The sequence below is a fragment of the Chrysoperla carnea genome, chromosome 2, assembly GCF_905475395.1.
Source record: "Chrysoperla carnea chromosome 2, inChrCarn1.1, whole genome shotgun sequence".
Taxonomy (NCBI): Eukaryota; Metazoa; Arthropoda; class Insecta; order Neuroptera; family Chrysopidae; genus Chrysoperla; species Chrysoperla carnea.
Genome location: NC_058338.1, coordinates 83,395,430 through 83,410,217, shown reverse-complemented (window position 1 = coordinate 83,410,217; position 14,788 = coordinate 83,395,430). Strand labels below are relative to the sequence as shown.

Below are 14,788 nucleotides of genomic sequence, written 5' to 3'. Positions count from 1 at the left end.
TTTTGAGACTATTTATTTAGAACATTGCGTATACAACTTTTTGGTCACACTATATTTATGATGCAAACAATTACATTAAGAATGACGAGTGACGAGATCGGTTAGTTGATTTATAACATACACAGTATCAACATACATATGGTGAGAGTAGTATTATAATAATGTGTACAATGTACGTATATTTTATTGTATTTCAGTGTTTAATATATTGAATTTGATATTACTTCCTTAACTAAACATTACTATTAGAAAATACACTTTATTTTGTACTGTTATATTATTTGGATAGTATATTTAAAATTCATTTTTGTAAATAGTTTATACCGGGTGATTATTTGAAAAGTTTCACCCCATTTGAAAACGAACTTCATATATTTTAAAGTAGTTCCTCCGCGACAGTCCAGTCAAAAAGTTTTGGACTAATACTATCATTCAGCGCATTAACTGTGCTATGACTACTATGACTATACCATATATTATTTTCACAAGACTGTAGTTCCTCACTAACATATCTCCTATACGTATAAACACACACACTATGATATATACCTTTACCATTAGTCTTTATATCCTCTACACAAAAAATCATCGCTAAAACGAGTTATTTATTTAAGTTTTTTATCGAAACTATATGGTAAATAATTTTTATTTTTTTTTATATATTTTCTAAATATAGTATTCTACATTATATTAGATTTTCATAGAGATGGTGAACGTCATTCATTGATAAATAAATATAATATTTGTAAATTTGTGTATTTTTATACGCTTCTCCCATGTACACGTACAAATTGCGTCACTTTTAATTGCTAATATCTCATGTATGGCATGGTAAATCATCTTCTAATTTTAACAGCATGTGTATTATGAATTAAATATTTTATATTCTGAGTTTTGAGAAATTCTTGAAATATCACTTTCGTGTAGGTACTACCTTAAATAGAACTTCATATTCCGACTAATGTGCGTTTTTATGAAAACGTATACAGATAGGAAAGTTGATAGTATTTGAAAGTTAACATTTACTGTTGACATAAACTCTGTGTTGTATTTAAATTATACAAGTTATTGTCGTTTAAAACTTGTATTTCTTTAGTCATTATTTTGGGACAACCTGTATATTTATTTTAATGACTCACAGTTGCAATAAGAAACTCAATTGATTAGTAAACTCCAAATTAAATTTGGAAATTTGGTTCGAAAAACTGATATATGTTCTGTGAAATTATACGTTTAAAATGATACCTATTAATTCAGAAAATACATAATATTTCGAAAACCGTGAAGTTCTAAGTGAGGTAAATTTCGATGAAAAACACCTTTATTTTGATCGTAGACCCAGAAAATTAAATAATAAACAGAGTGTTCGATATAAAAAAAATAGAACATTGATATATTCCGCGTTTCTGGCCATCCGAAAATAATTTTAAAATGTGCAGCTAATAACCTTCTATCTATTTCTGAAACAAAATTTTTTCAAGCAATAATCTTCCGTGGCGTATAGCAGGAACAACTCTGTATATATAAGATTTCAATTTAAAATATTTTTATTTTTGCATTATCTTGATCGTATTGAAAATACGAGGAAAAAATATAGCTACTCTCATGCAATTACCACAGAAACGACACATTATTTTACTAATATAATTGTAATGGTATAAGTCTTTGATTTGTATATATTGTTTACATTAAAGAGTTACTTTTAATTTAACATTTACTATACCATTTAAGGGTTAGTTAAAAATTAGTAATAACAGCCTCCTTTTATGCTTCAATTAATCACTGGTAGCGCGGGTGTCGATCTGCTTCTTCCTACCTTGAACACTCGCAGGCCATGCATTCCTATCCTTTGCTTAAATATATACAATTAAGAAAATTTATTGCAGATAAAAGAGAGAGATGGGCATTTGTAACATCTATAAAAGATTAAAAATTACGTCTTTACACAATTTCGTACAAAACTAATTTTGATCTCATGCCGTTAGAAGTACCTTAACGATTTCAATGAAGTGGTTAAAATATATATTTATTTTTGTTTCAGGGAATTGGTTACAACTTTGACTTTAAATTGGCGTATAAATTTTTACGACGCAGTGAAGCAAAATTGCGTTATGGTAACAGTTCAATGACAACATGGCGTGGTGAACTTGAAACTGGTACATATTGTGATCGTATCTTAACAAATTGTGATCGACGTCCATGCCGTATACAATCACCAAATTATCCTGGTGTATATCCACGTAATATTACATGCCGTTATCGTATCGAACAGCGTTTGATACCTCGTGGGAAACATGCATTATTGGCTGTCCGGCAGACGAATAGTCATAAAGTTCATATCAAAGATCAAATTGTTAAATATGATCGTAGCCAACGGGTTTTAAGGTATGTATAGCCAACGTTTCATGTAGATACTATTTATTTAATTGATATATATATATATACAACGTGTTCTGTTATTGAGTGCAGAAAAGTAGCTTCCGAAAATAAGTTCATCAAGAGCAACAAAAAAAAAAACAGTTCCAAATTTGAATCTAGGGCCTAATTTGGGAGATACGGGTATGGCAAAAATTGATACATTTGTTGTATATTATTTTAAAAAAACATAAGATTATTGTGCGTAAACAAACAAACCATGCGAGAATGGGTGTGGTTTGTTTGTTTACGTCCAATGATAAATCGTTAACTTCAATAAATAAATTGTTTTCTCAAATAATAGAATAAAAATATAAAGAGTGGGGCAGTTTGACCAAATTCAATTAAATAATTTTATAATTTTTTGAAAATACCTTCCATTATTAAGTGAAACTTACTATTATTTACTGATTATCATTGGCCACTGGTTATCGAATGATAGTCATTGAATGAACAAATGTATCAATTTTTGCCATACCATTATCTCCCAAATAAGGCCTCAGATCCAAAATTTGGAAAAAAGTTTTTTTGTTGCTTTTGATGAACTTATTTTCGGAATCTGGGTTTCTGCAGTCAATAACAGAACAAGCTGTATATATATATTCACTTTCAAACAGAATGGTCTTCTTTTCACCCTGAAATCAAGATGAAAAAAATTTTATATCGTTCATTATATGCCTACAATGCTTAGCATCTACAAAAAAAAAATTGATGTGTTAGCTAAAAATATTATACCTTATAAAGAACAAAGGGTTGCCTCTTTGAAATTTTCCAGTTATTTATTAGGTTGTAAATTCGTATAAAAAAATCGACAACTCAGAGGCGGACTTACCCAGTATTTTCGGAATTAGTTGGGGGTTTTAATTAGTTTTTTACAAAATACAAAAAACCATGTATCATATAAAAAAAAAGTTCAACTAAAAGCTCTAGCTGATTTAAATAGTAATTTTTTTTTTCGTTTTTCGAGAATACTTCACAAGTTGAAGTTACCTGAAATTTTAACTCCCTATCTTTTAATATTTTGGAGAAAATTAAGACCCCAAAGTTTTGAATTAATTTTCGCCCTCATGGGTTAACAGCGATGTTTACGAAAAAATGTTTCAAGAAAAAGGTGTTTATTTTTTTATAGGGAATCACTTTTACATTTAAACTTTTGTTCTTTCTCTAGCGGTTTACAAGATAGATCCTTTTTCAATTGATTGATAAAGCAAAAAATGTCCCATTTTAAAATTTGCCTTACTTGATCAATTTCGAAGCAGAAAATCGAAAAGAAATAAAACACAGTTAAAGCAACTTTAAATTTTTTTTTATTTTTGCTTAGTTTTTTTGTAATTTGTAAAAAAACAGATTAAAACCCACAACAACGCCTCCAAAAGAGGGGTAAGACCCAGCCCTGAGAAGTCAATTTTTGGATGCGAAGTATTTACAAATTAATACGCTACTTTGGAAAGTTTTAAAGATGCAAACCCTTTCTATTAAGATATTTAGTTTCATTATACTAATTGTTTACCAATAGTAGATTGTCAAATAAAATTCATTCAGTGTACTTGGCAATGCCTATCGAAAACCAATTTCGTTTTTCTTATCCCCATGGTTGACTAGAAAATATTTGATGATTTCAAAAATTACGATGTCAATGCTCTAAAACTCAGAATAAAGAGGTACCCAGTAGAATAAATTTATTATAATTTTTAGAAGTATAACTTAAAAATCGATTTCAATATAACTTTGAACAGTTTTTTAAACGTCATATCCCTCACTGTTTGTTTTTTATTAATATTTAAACAATCAATGTCTTTATATGATTTATTAAATTATCTCCTGTCAATTTTATTGTTCGATTATATCATCTTTTTCGAATAATTTTATTGAATATATTTTGATGAATTTGTTGATAAAAAAATTAATTTAATTTTATACATTGTGATAAATAAAAACCAAGTTATAATTTAAATTTCATACAATCATAAAACTAGCATAGTTGAAAAGCTTCGACAGTCAAATGTCAGAGCTGTTAAATGAAAGCCGTGAATGAAATTTAAACAATTTTATCCTTCAAACACCCTCATTCATGGAAACACCCTCGATTTTCAATTAAGACAATAATATTTTTAGAAGCCTTTTAAATATTGATTGGTGGGAAAACATGAATAAAGAAAAACGGTTTTCCAGATAAGAATGGTTTAAGTTTACAATTTAATTTCCCGCACTGCGATTATACCATGTACTATTGATTTGAAATTTGGATATTTTATAGGTATTCATATTCAATTTGCCCTGGATACTTTTATTTTCCAAAAATTTTGTTAATTTTTCCCATTTTCACCTTTTACACTCAAGTACAGTGGAATAAGAAATATATCTATAGTCTCAGGGTGGGTAAAAATACCGTCCCAATAAAATTTTATTTCACCATTGTAATGAAAGGGTGTTTTTACCTACCCAGGGATAAAAGAAATTTTTCTCATTCCACTGGACCCAGTTGTGAAATACTGAAAATTAACGTAATTTCGAAAAATGAAAGTATCCAGGTGGCACTATAGTCATTATTATTTGATAAACCGCTTTTTTTTTTCCACCAATGAATATTTTAGAGGATTCTTAAGAAATTATAAATTTTCACGTCAATCAAAGAATGTTTCACGCCAATAAAAAATTTGTACCTACATAACATACTTAAGGCGAAGAAATTTAAAGCAACATTGAATCATTTTCTCACACTTACTATTAATTGATCTTAAAATGTACACATTTTGCTTCATATTAGTTATATTTTACACCTTTAAAATTATCACATTCAGAATATGTATGGTACATACATCCCTTCCCTATATATAATAAATGTGAAAGTAAGGATGTTTATTTGTTTGTTTGTTTGTTTGCTTGTTTGCTTGTTTGCTTGTTTGTTACGCTTTCACGCCAAAAATAGCAAATGGTTTTACAGAAATCTTTAATTTATGGATCAAAATAATGATCATAGATAGAGCAAAATGATCATCCTTTTGAACCATAAATTAAATAAATAAAGATTTCTGTGAAAATTTAAAACAGTAAATGCCAACAACAAATCATGGCCATCTTTTCTGACTTTTTTACAATTTAAAAAATTTAAAACTGTGTATATCTTTTAGCTGCGTAAGACAATCCCTTCCAGTATTATGGAAGGGGTTTTTTCTTTTAAGCCCAGTGAATAGGGGCGGGTATCAAGCTAGTACATTCATACATACATACATATTTATTTCAAAGTCTTTGTAATTAAAATATAAATATATAAATTAAGCAAATAAAGATTGTTTCTACTTGTGTTCCATTTTCCAAGTCATATTGTTAATGTTTATGATGTTAGGCAATACAATTAAAACATATATTAAAATAGTAATGGGCTTCAATGGTCCTTTATTATAGCGAAATCTTACAAGATGTTCCATAGAACGAAAAACCAAAACGATTTTTACAGAGTTCTTTAATTAAGGATTCAAAATGATGATTATAGATGGATCAGATCTATGAGATTTCTGTAAAAATCTAAAAAATGGTAAATGTCAAATTAAATTATTTAAATTTTTTATTTTCATGTGCTATTCTGATATATCAGCTATATTAGTGTATAGTTTTATTAAAAACCATTCGCTAGTTTAAGCGTGAAAGCGTAACAAACAAACAAACAAACAACCAAAATGTTTACTTTTACATTTATAATATATAAAGATTAAATAACAAATCCAAATAAATAGATTTTAGCAAAAAATTTCACATAATAGTTGGAAAAATCATTAAGGATTTACTTCTTTAGTCAATATGGTATTCATAAGCAAGGATAAATCATTAAAAAAAGCAGCCGTGGTCTATGAAATGCCTCGGCTATTAAAAGAGTGGGTTTTTTGAAGTGAAAACTTTCACAACTTTAACATCATTAAGTGATTTTATTAAATGTAATAGTTTTTATAAGAGAGTAAAAATTATAGTTTCGTATTCACGATCGTCACTTCAGAAGCCACATTCATACCGCGTGACATACATACCAAATTTAATAATCGAATCACGACCAATCACTAAAGTTAAGCAATATTGAGCACAGTCAGTACTTGCATGGAAGACCGCTTGAGAACGCTACTTAGTTTTTATTATTGACAGATCGTTGAATTTTAAAACAAACAAACATACTTTGCTTCCCAAAAATTCGCACTGGAAAGAATATTTAGAAATAATTGAGGGATGAAAGTCATATAAATGTCAAATGCAGTTCTAGACTATTTATATTTACTCCCCTGATAATACATATCAAGGGAATAATCATATCAAGTCACAACGCAACGTGACCGGGCGTAAATAGTATGTTAATAATTAAAGTGTTTCGGCTGAACAAGGACGGTGAATGTTCTTTTTTTTGCTGTAAATGATAGTTCAAAGTCCCTTGATCAAAATAACACAGGGACCTCTTGGCTGGTATAAGAACTCACAATAATGTTAATAGTAAAAAAATTAATCGGTAAATGACCTTCAAAAAAGTTTTTATCATGAAGGAAATTTATCACAGCTTTTATCATGGGGAAAATTTATCACAAATTGCCTACTTCAAGATATTTTTAGAGCATTTTCTTACACTTACGTCATAGAATTTGCCTGGTTGGCTCATCTGTTTTCCCTTGTTATTCCACTCATAACATTATTAAGAAAAACTTTGAAAAGAACGGTACAATATGCGCCTATCAATTATCATTGAGAATTCTTGCTTGGTTGCAATTGACCATCGTACTTGTAACACGCCGTATTGATGTAAAAATCTAAACAATATAAACATATAGAACAGACCTCTATCTATATATACGTAAGGTATCTAATGTGTTAGTAAAGCATTTGTTAAAGTAATTTATGTATTAAATTATTTAAAATTTTCACCAAACATTATCCAGTTTTGCATCTATATCATTTTTAGTAGGTACTTTTATTAAAAAACTTTATATATTTACAAAATTTTATGGGTGGATATTAAAAGACCACTTTGTTGAGCAACAAATGTGTGTTTTTTTAGACTTAGAAAAACAGGCAGATTAGATTATTACTCTTTATTAATAATTTTAATACTAGTGACAAAGTGACTGTATTATTAGGAGAAAGGGCTGGTTGGATTTGAGTATGCCAAATAAATTTTCTGTATCATTATAATATTTTCCATCAAATTTTTATCCAGAGTCCATTTACCTATGAGTTTTAAAACGATATTATTATTTCATGGTATCGAAGACTGGTCGTTCTATGGCTTATGCCTGGAACCAAACTTGAGTTTGACATTGACAAGTAGAATGGCCCAGGCAAGCATTCGATAGTGCTCAACAAGAATCACGGAAAAAAATTTACTGCAGTGATTTCCCCAGTCCATATTGCACTTTCCCTTAAATTTACTATTAGTATTCACAACGTCTTCATATTAAGTTTTTAATATAATTTGATACTTCGGAGGATTAGGGTGATGGGACTCAAACCGGCGACGACAGGAATATTATTCTGATGTGCTAGCCATTTGGTCATGGAATCATATGATTAATATTTTATAGTTGATGGTGATATTATTTATTAATTATAATTCTGCCATAAAGAAGAGGCTGTGGTCGAGCTCAATGGCTCGAGCGGTATAAGGCGCTAGGTTTTTCTCGTTTGCCTTCTGACTATGAGGTTGAGGGTTCGAATCCAGGCAGCGGCAGTGTGCACAATTATAATTAATGTGCGCGGTAGAAATGATCACATGGATAAAATCGTCGCATGGATAAGAACGAAGTAACCGATTCCACCCACATCATAAAATGTAATTGTATATGTACGGATGTAGTTAAATGAATAAGGATTAACAAACAATGATGTGGGTGGCCTCGGTTATAGGCATATGTCATAGAAACGGAAGTTAAACCCCATTATTATTATGATTAATTTGTGATACTAATTTCCTCTTATACAAGATCAATTGGATTCATCGTTACCATCTTCCATATTTTATTTTGGTTTCGCTAACAACTAATTACCTTCGGAGAGTGGACTTCAAAATATCAATCAAGTTGTTTTTATTCTTCTCTATTATTCAATATCATTATGTTTATGAACAAGATCTTACATTTAGTATTGATATTGTAAATCGAACCCAAGCCTCCTGATTTCGATTGTAAACATAGCAAACGCTCATAAATTCTGAAAGCTTTAACAACTATGTTAGGATATATTGGCTGTTCAGGAAGGACTCACTTAGGCCAATATTTCATTTATCAGCGCCTATTTACCATACCTTCACCAGCCTATCACAACTATTAATTAAATTAATTTTTGCGCGACGGAATTGGTTACGCCTGAACCAACTGAGCTACAAGGGTTGATAACTGTTGTTTTAACATTTCATCGAAATAAAAAATGTAATTTGGGGTCCTATCAACTGGGAGATAATTGATCTATGGCAAAGCTGGAATCGGATATACAAGATAGACTTTGTATATTTTATAGACCGTGTGTTTTTTTTGTAGGTATTCAGTAAATGAATATAATTTAATACAATTTAAAAAGTTTAAGGAAATATAACATGGAGTAGAGAGATATACGAGAATTAAAGTTTAATATATATATATACATTAGGTAGATATAAGGTTTTGTGTAGCTCACAAACAATGTTGCAACCATATTAAAACGTTATACATAAAATTTAAAATTAGGTAAAGTAATTATCTTGGATACAAAAGGTATAAACAACATTAAGAGAATAAACATTGTATTAATAGGGTTGTCAGCTACACACTAGCCATCAAAAATATACTTCTATCAATATTTAATTTATCTTAAAAATGGATACAAAGATTTACAAAATTTCTGAGTACAGGAAAAAATATTATCAGTGTAGCATTACAAGTTTACAATATTAAAAATTTCGAAAAGAACACATTACAAAAAAGGACAAACAATTAACTGAGTTAATTGTTGAAATACCATGTATAGACGGTGTTGATTACTTTATCACATTACACATACATACATGTCACACATACATAACTGATAAACCCATATTAATAAATACTATAAAATTTGCATCTAAAATGTGCCCTTGTGAGTAAACAGTGATTTTTACAAAAAAATATTTCAAACAAAAGTTGTTTATTTTATGATACGGAAGATTTTTTACATTTAAACTTTTTTTCTATCTCTAACGGTTTACAAGATGGATCTTACGGACCCAAGACCCAGTTGACCTATGTTGCTTACTTACGAACTCGACCCCACTATTAACGTCCTGAGTGCGCTGTAAAAATTTCAAGTTGATATCGTTTTAGAGTTATCATGTTGACAAACGGACGGACGGAAGGATGGACAACCGAAAAGGGACTAATTAGATGATTCTATGAACACTTATACCAAAATTGTTTCGGTAGCATCAATATTTTTAAGCGTCACAAACTTGGGGCTAAACTTAATATACTATGTATACTTCATATATATACGGTATAAAAACAACGAAAGGTGTCGTGGGACACCAGGTAGGAACTATATTCCTTTTGTACCTTGGTACATCATAAATGTAGCACTTATTTTTTTGATTTACAAGATGTTTTTCTGAAAATTTAAAGAATTAATTTTAGAAGTCAAATACTTCTTTTATTCTTTAAAGAATTTAATTTTATAGCTTCTTATAGTTTTTACTGTATGAAATAATTGTAGTATTATTTAAAGAAAAGACGTACTTCTGATTGAGCAGTCAACCCATTATAATTACTTTATATTATCTCTTTTTTTCTTTAACTTTTGATAACTATCACAACTCAATTTTTTGAAATGATAAAATGTAAAATTTCGAGAAAAATTACAAATTGGCTGTGACAAAAAGATTTTCTGCATTTTCTCAAAATTAATGGCAACTTGGATCGATTGAAAATGTTTTACTTTCCTAGATAACCTACTGTCGGTTTTTGGTGTCTGTTGCATGCTTTTTGATTTTAACTCCCAACCAGCACACAATATCGTGCGATGAGGAACATAGTTCCAATAATAAGTAATTAGGACTATACATTTAAAAAAATATACTTTGGCTGCCGAGCAACCTCTAGGGTATCCGAAGCAACCTCAAATGGAATACAAATATAGATGATATTTATTTCCTTTACTTCCAGGATTCATTTAGAACCACACGGTTAGGACAAAGAACACTCTATAAGCAGGGTACTTGTCTATTGGATGTTCTAGACAGCATCAGGGATTGACGCAATCCGCGAGAAAGATGATCTTACCAACTTATTCTTATTATTATCATATTTTCCAGAAACTTCGATTATCAATATATGATATTGAGGTTTCACTGTAATCGTAATGAGGCCGTTTAAAAAATGTTTGTATGTATATCAAATTCTAGGCGATTTTTCGAAACGGGTTTAACTTGAAGCAAAAAACTAACAAGTCATGTCAGTGACGTCTTGATCAGATTTCTAATCTATTTTTCTGCTCAGGGATGTCTGTCTATGACTAATATGTACACACCAATTTTGCAAATATTTATTATCAAAAATGTACTCTGGCTATCTATCAGTAAAATTATTTATCAAATAAGCATGAAATATTTTGTATAAAGACAAGGCAACCCTTAACAAATTTTAATGGTTTCTATAAATAGAAATAAAATTTAAATATATATATACGCCAGATACAAAAATCTTTTCCATTTATGAGGTTATACATAAAATAAGTTTCAAATTTACATACATAAGTTTTGTATTTCAATATTTAATATAGACCTTTTTAAAATAGTCCACCATATATTTCATTTCATATACGACCTCATTCACTTGGAACAGATGTAAAAGACGTTAAAAATCAACTTTATAAATTTTACTTTCGTACTTTACAAATGGCAGCTAGAAAACGTACATAAACTTTAAAAGTTATCAGAAATTATTGTACAACAAAATGTTAAATGTATTCATCATATGGTTTCATGTCTACAACATACAAGCAATGGTTTGAAAAAACCGCATCTCAAGCTCAGTTTTTACCTTCACTTGATTTAGGATAGCTTTGTCAGTTATGTTTATCAAATGAAGTTCAAAAACTAAAACCTCGACGACTATAGAATCACGCTTTTGAAAGTATGAAAACAAGAAAATATTTTTTTTTATACAATATATATAAATTTCGGAAAAGTGCCAATTAAGTCCTTTCATTTGATACCTAACACGCTATCATTAATTCTAAATTTGTGTTTCGATTATAACTTTATGTCATCTAGCGGGCGCCATATTAAATTTAATGTGACGCCACATAGTGTATAAATTACTAGCGACCCGCCCCGGCTTCGCACGGGTGCAATGCTGATACTAAATACACTACAGAAAAACTGTGAACGTTGTATATAAAAACATAGCGGCCCGCTCTGGCTTCGCAACGGTATGAAATATATAGCCTATGTGATTAAAATCGATCCAGTAGTTTTGATTTATTCATTACTGCCCGTGGCCCGCACGCGTTAAATTTGGAGTAAAACAATCCCCCTTTCCCTATACCATGAAGATTTCCTGCTATCTTTGGAATATCTAAATTCATACACTACATTTTTACTTATTTACTTTTTACACTATTTAATGTCCACTAAAATGTCACCATCCACTATTTAATGGATGTTATTATACATATAAACCTTCCTCTTGAATCACTCTATCTATTAAAAAACCCGCATCAAAATCCGTTGCGTAGTTTCAAAGATTTAAGCATACAAAGGGACATAGGGACAGAGAAAGCGACTTTGTTTTATACTATGTAGTGAAGTCGATGGTTATACTATGTAGTGAAGTCGATAAATTAAGGATTTCTGTAAAAATGGTGAACGGGGTACAATTCAGGGCCATCTGTTTTGATATACTTAATGAATTCAAACTTCCATCTCTCTAAAACAACCCCAATCCCTGTTTCGTGTGTTATAGAAGGGTAAGATAAGTGATAGGAAGGGAAGTGAAGGCTACAACGTGGTTTTGATTACTTTTGAGCCCAGCGAATCGTTTTTATGTCAAGCTAGCTTAATATAATTGTCCTTTTAATCTCACCAAAAAAAATCATATTCAACTGTGGTATTAATTTGGATATATCATTTTAAAAAAATATAATAAACCCAGAATGAATTTTATCTGTCTACAAGATTGAAAGTCAAACATATATACATAACAGAAAATATCCCTCTCTTTACAATAAATATAGGATAGAATAAAATTAGATACAAATCTCTTTATATACATATACATAACATGAATATCTTTTGTTTACAGAGTTTGGGATCAATGTAATGTTGTACAAGATTATCTAACATTTTATGATGGTCCAAACAGTGATGACCCTGTGCTGGTACGCCTATGCGGTGGTGATTCTGTACCAGACATTGTAAGCAGTGGACCGGACATGTTATTGGAGTTTCACACATCACCCTATGACAATCCATTTCATCCGGTGCCATTGTCATATCTTCCTGGCTTTGAATTAGAAGTACAGGTAAGTTTAATATAAATTTATACAAATATGTTTCTAATAAAATACCATTCATTCTTTTGTTATAATATTTTATCTCAATGTTTGCTTTTAATGAATATGAAAAATTCATAACGTGCTACTAGGCATACAAAAAATGAAAAATCATGCATTTTTGGCGAGTCTTTTGACGTGATCGTGGTAAAAATATATATATGAAAGGCTCCACGTAGCTTAAAAGTTTTACGTCAATTATTTAAAGATTTTTTTTAGTTTACAATGAAAATGAAAATTCCAGAAAATTTTCGGAATAAACAATTTCTTAACTTATTGAAAAACTAACTTTAAAGTAAATTCCAAGAGTGTTTAGAATACACCATAATTTTTTTTTTTAAATAAATATTCAATACCTTATTATTGTTTTTTAGAATTTCTTATTATTATTTTATGAAATATTGGCGAAAAACGAACTACTTTTTTGTTTATAACTTTTACTATTTTTGTGCTGAAAAATGCCTCTGGCACAATATTCTAGGCATGATTCTGAATCCAACGAGCTATAACCCGTATTTTTACGACCATTATTTCTATATTTCACCAAATTGAACTTGTTAACCCAGTTTTTTTTTCTTCAAAAATAATGTATAGAAACATTGACAACTATGACGGATTCTTTTGTATCAAAACAATAGATCTGACCCGATTTGTATAAATATTTGCAGGTGTATGTGTATTTAGTTAATGCATAGATACAAATTCTTAGTATTATATACTGTTGTCTCAAATAGGATGCGAAAATAAGATCATGTTTTTGCGTAGGTGCTTGACCATAACGTACGAGTAAATTACCTGAAAAGAAAATGGAACTTTGTTTCTTTGCGACTCTACTGATAAAGACTAGCGAAAAAATTATTATGCACAATCAAACAAAAACTGAATTTTTCGGTAACATATTTTAAGATGTTTCGATACCAACACGAAAGTGTTACCATAAATTTGAAGTCGATTCTCTGTACGATTTACGAGAAAATAATTATTATAAATAGCCCTTTTTACATGGTGGTATATGAAGAAGTTGAAATAAATGTTGGTTTTTTAGTCAATAAGTGCTTTTAAAATGTTTTTCCATTTATAAAAAAAATTTGTATCAATAGTCTTCCAGTTTTAGGCTTTAAAATCATACCAAATACTGAGCTGTGCGTTGAAATGAAAAACTTCTTTTGGTAAAAACATTGACTCAATGATAGTTAATTTTTCTTAAACCATTCAGAGAATCGATAGGAATATTTCACAAAAGACGTATATAACTTGAAGAAATGAAATGAAAATGAATTGTGAATGAATGATTCGCCCTACGGTTTATGAGAAATGTGCCCTTTTCTTGATAAAAAATTAACTTTGATAGTTAATTTCTCCTAAGCCGTTTCAGAAGATAAAAAACAAAAAGTGAGGAAACTCTATGAAAGAGTTTATAGTACTCATTTGAACTTTTACTACTAATGTGAAAAATATCCATGATTTTTTAAAACCAACAAATGTTGAATTTCTATCTAGGTGGTGACTTATAGGCTGTACATTTTAAAAATGTACAGGATGCCTGGAAAAGTATCAAAATTTGTTTTTTTTTCTTATACCAAAACAGTCTATATTAGGTTCAAACTAAAAGTGAGTTTCATTAAGGTTTATCTCACTTTAAATTCACGATTTTCGAAATAATCAATATTTTCTGAAAATGTAGTAGCAGTTTTAACGCATAAATTTTTAAATGCTAATAATTTTAGTTTTTTGAGCCAAATTTACCTTAGAGTCTACTAATCAATTAAATCATCCATAAAGGGTTTTACGCATAGTAAATTTGTTAAAATAAGTTTGAATTCTGAAAATGTCCATGAAAATATAA

The 14,788-nt window shown here is 29.5% G+C and overlaps 1 protein-coding gene across 1 annotated transcript in view; it reads left to right on the top strand.

Moving 5' to 3' along the window:
- Positions 1 to 14,788, top strand: part of LOC123292996 — a 177,640-nt gene that overhangs the window by 83,886 nt on the left and 78,966 nt on the right. Inside the window, exons 4-5 of the mRNA XM_044873710.1 lie at positions 2,042 to 2,385; positions 12,693 to 12,912. Coding sequence (XP_044729645.1) covers positions 2,042 to 2,385; positions 12,693 to 12,912 — 564 coding nt within the window. The remainder of the gene's footprint in view (positions 1 to 2,041; positions 2,386 to 12,692; positions 12,913 to 14,788) is intronic.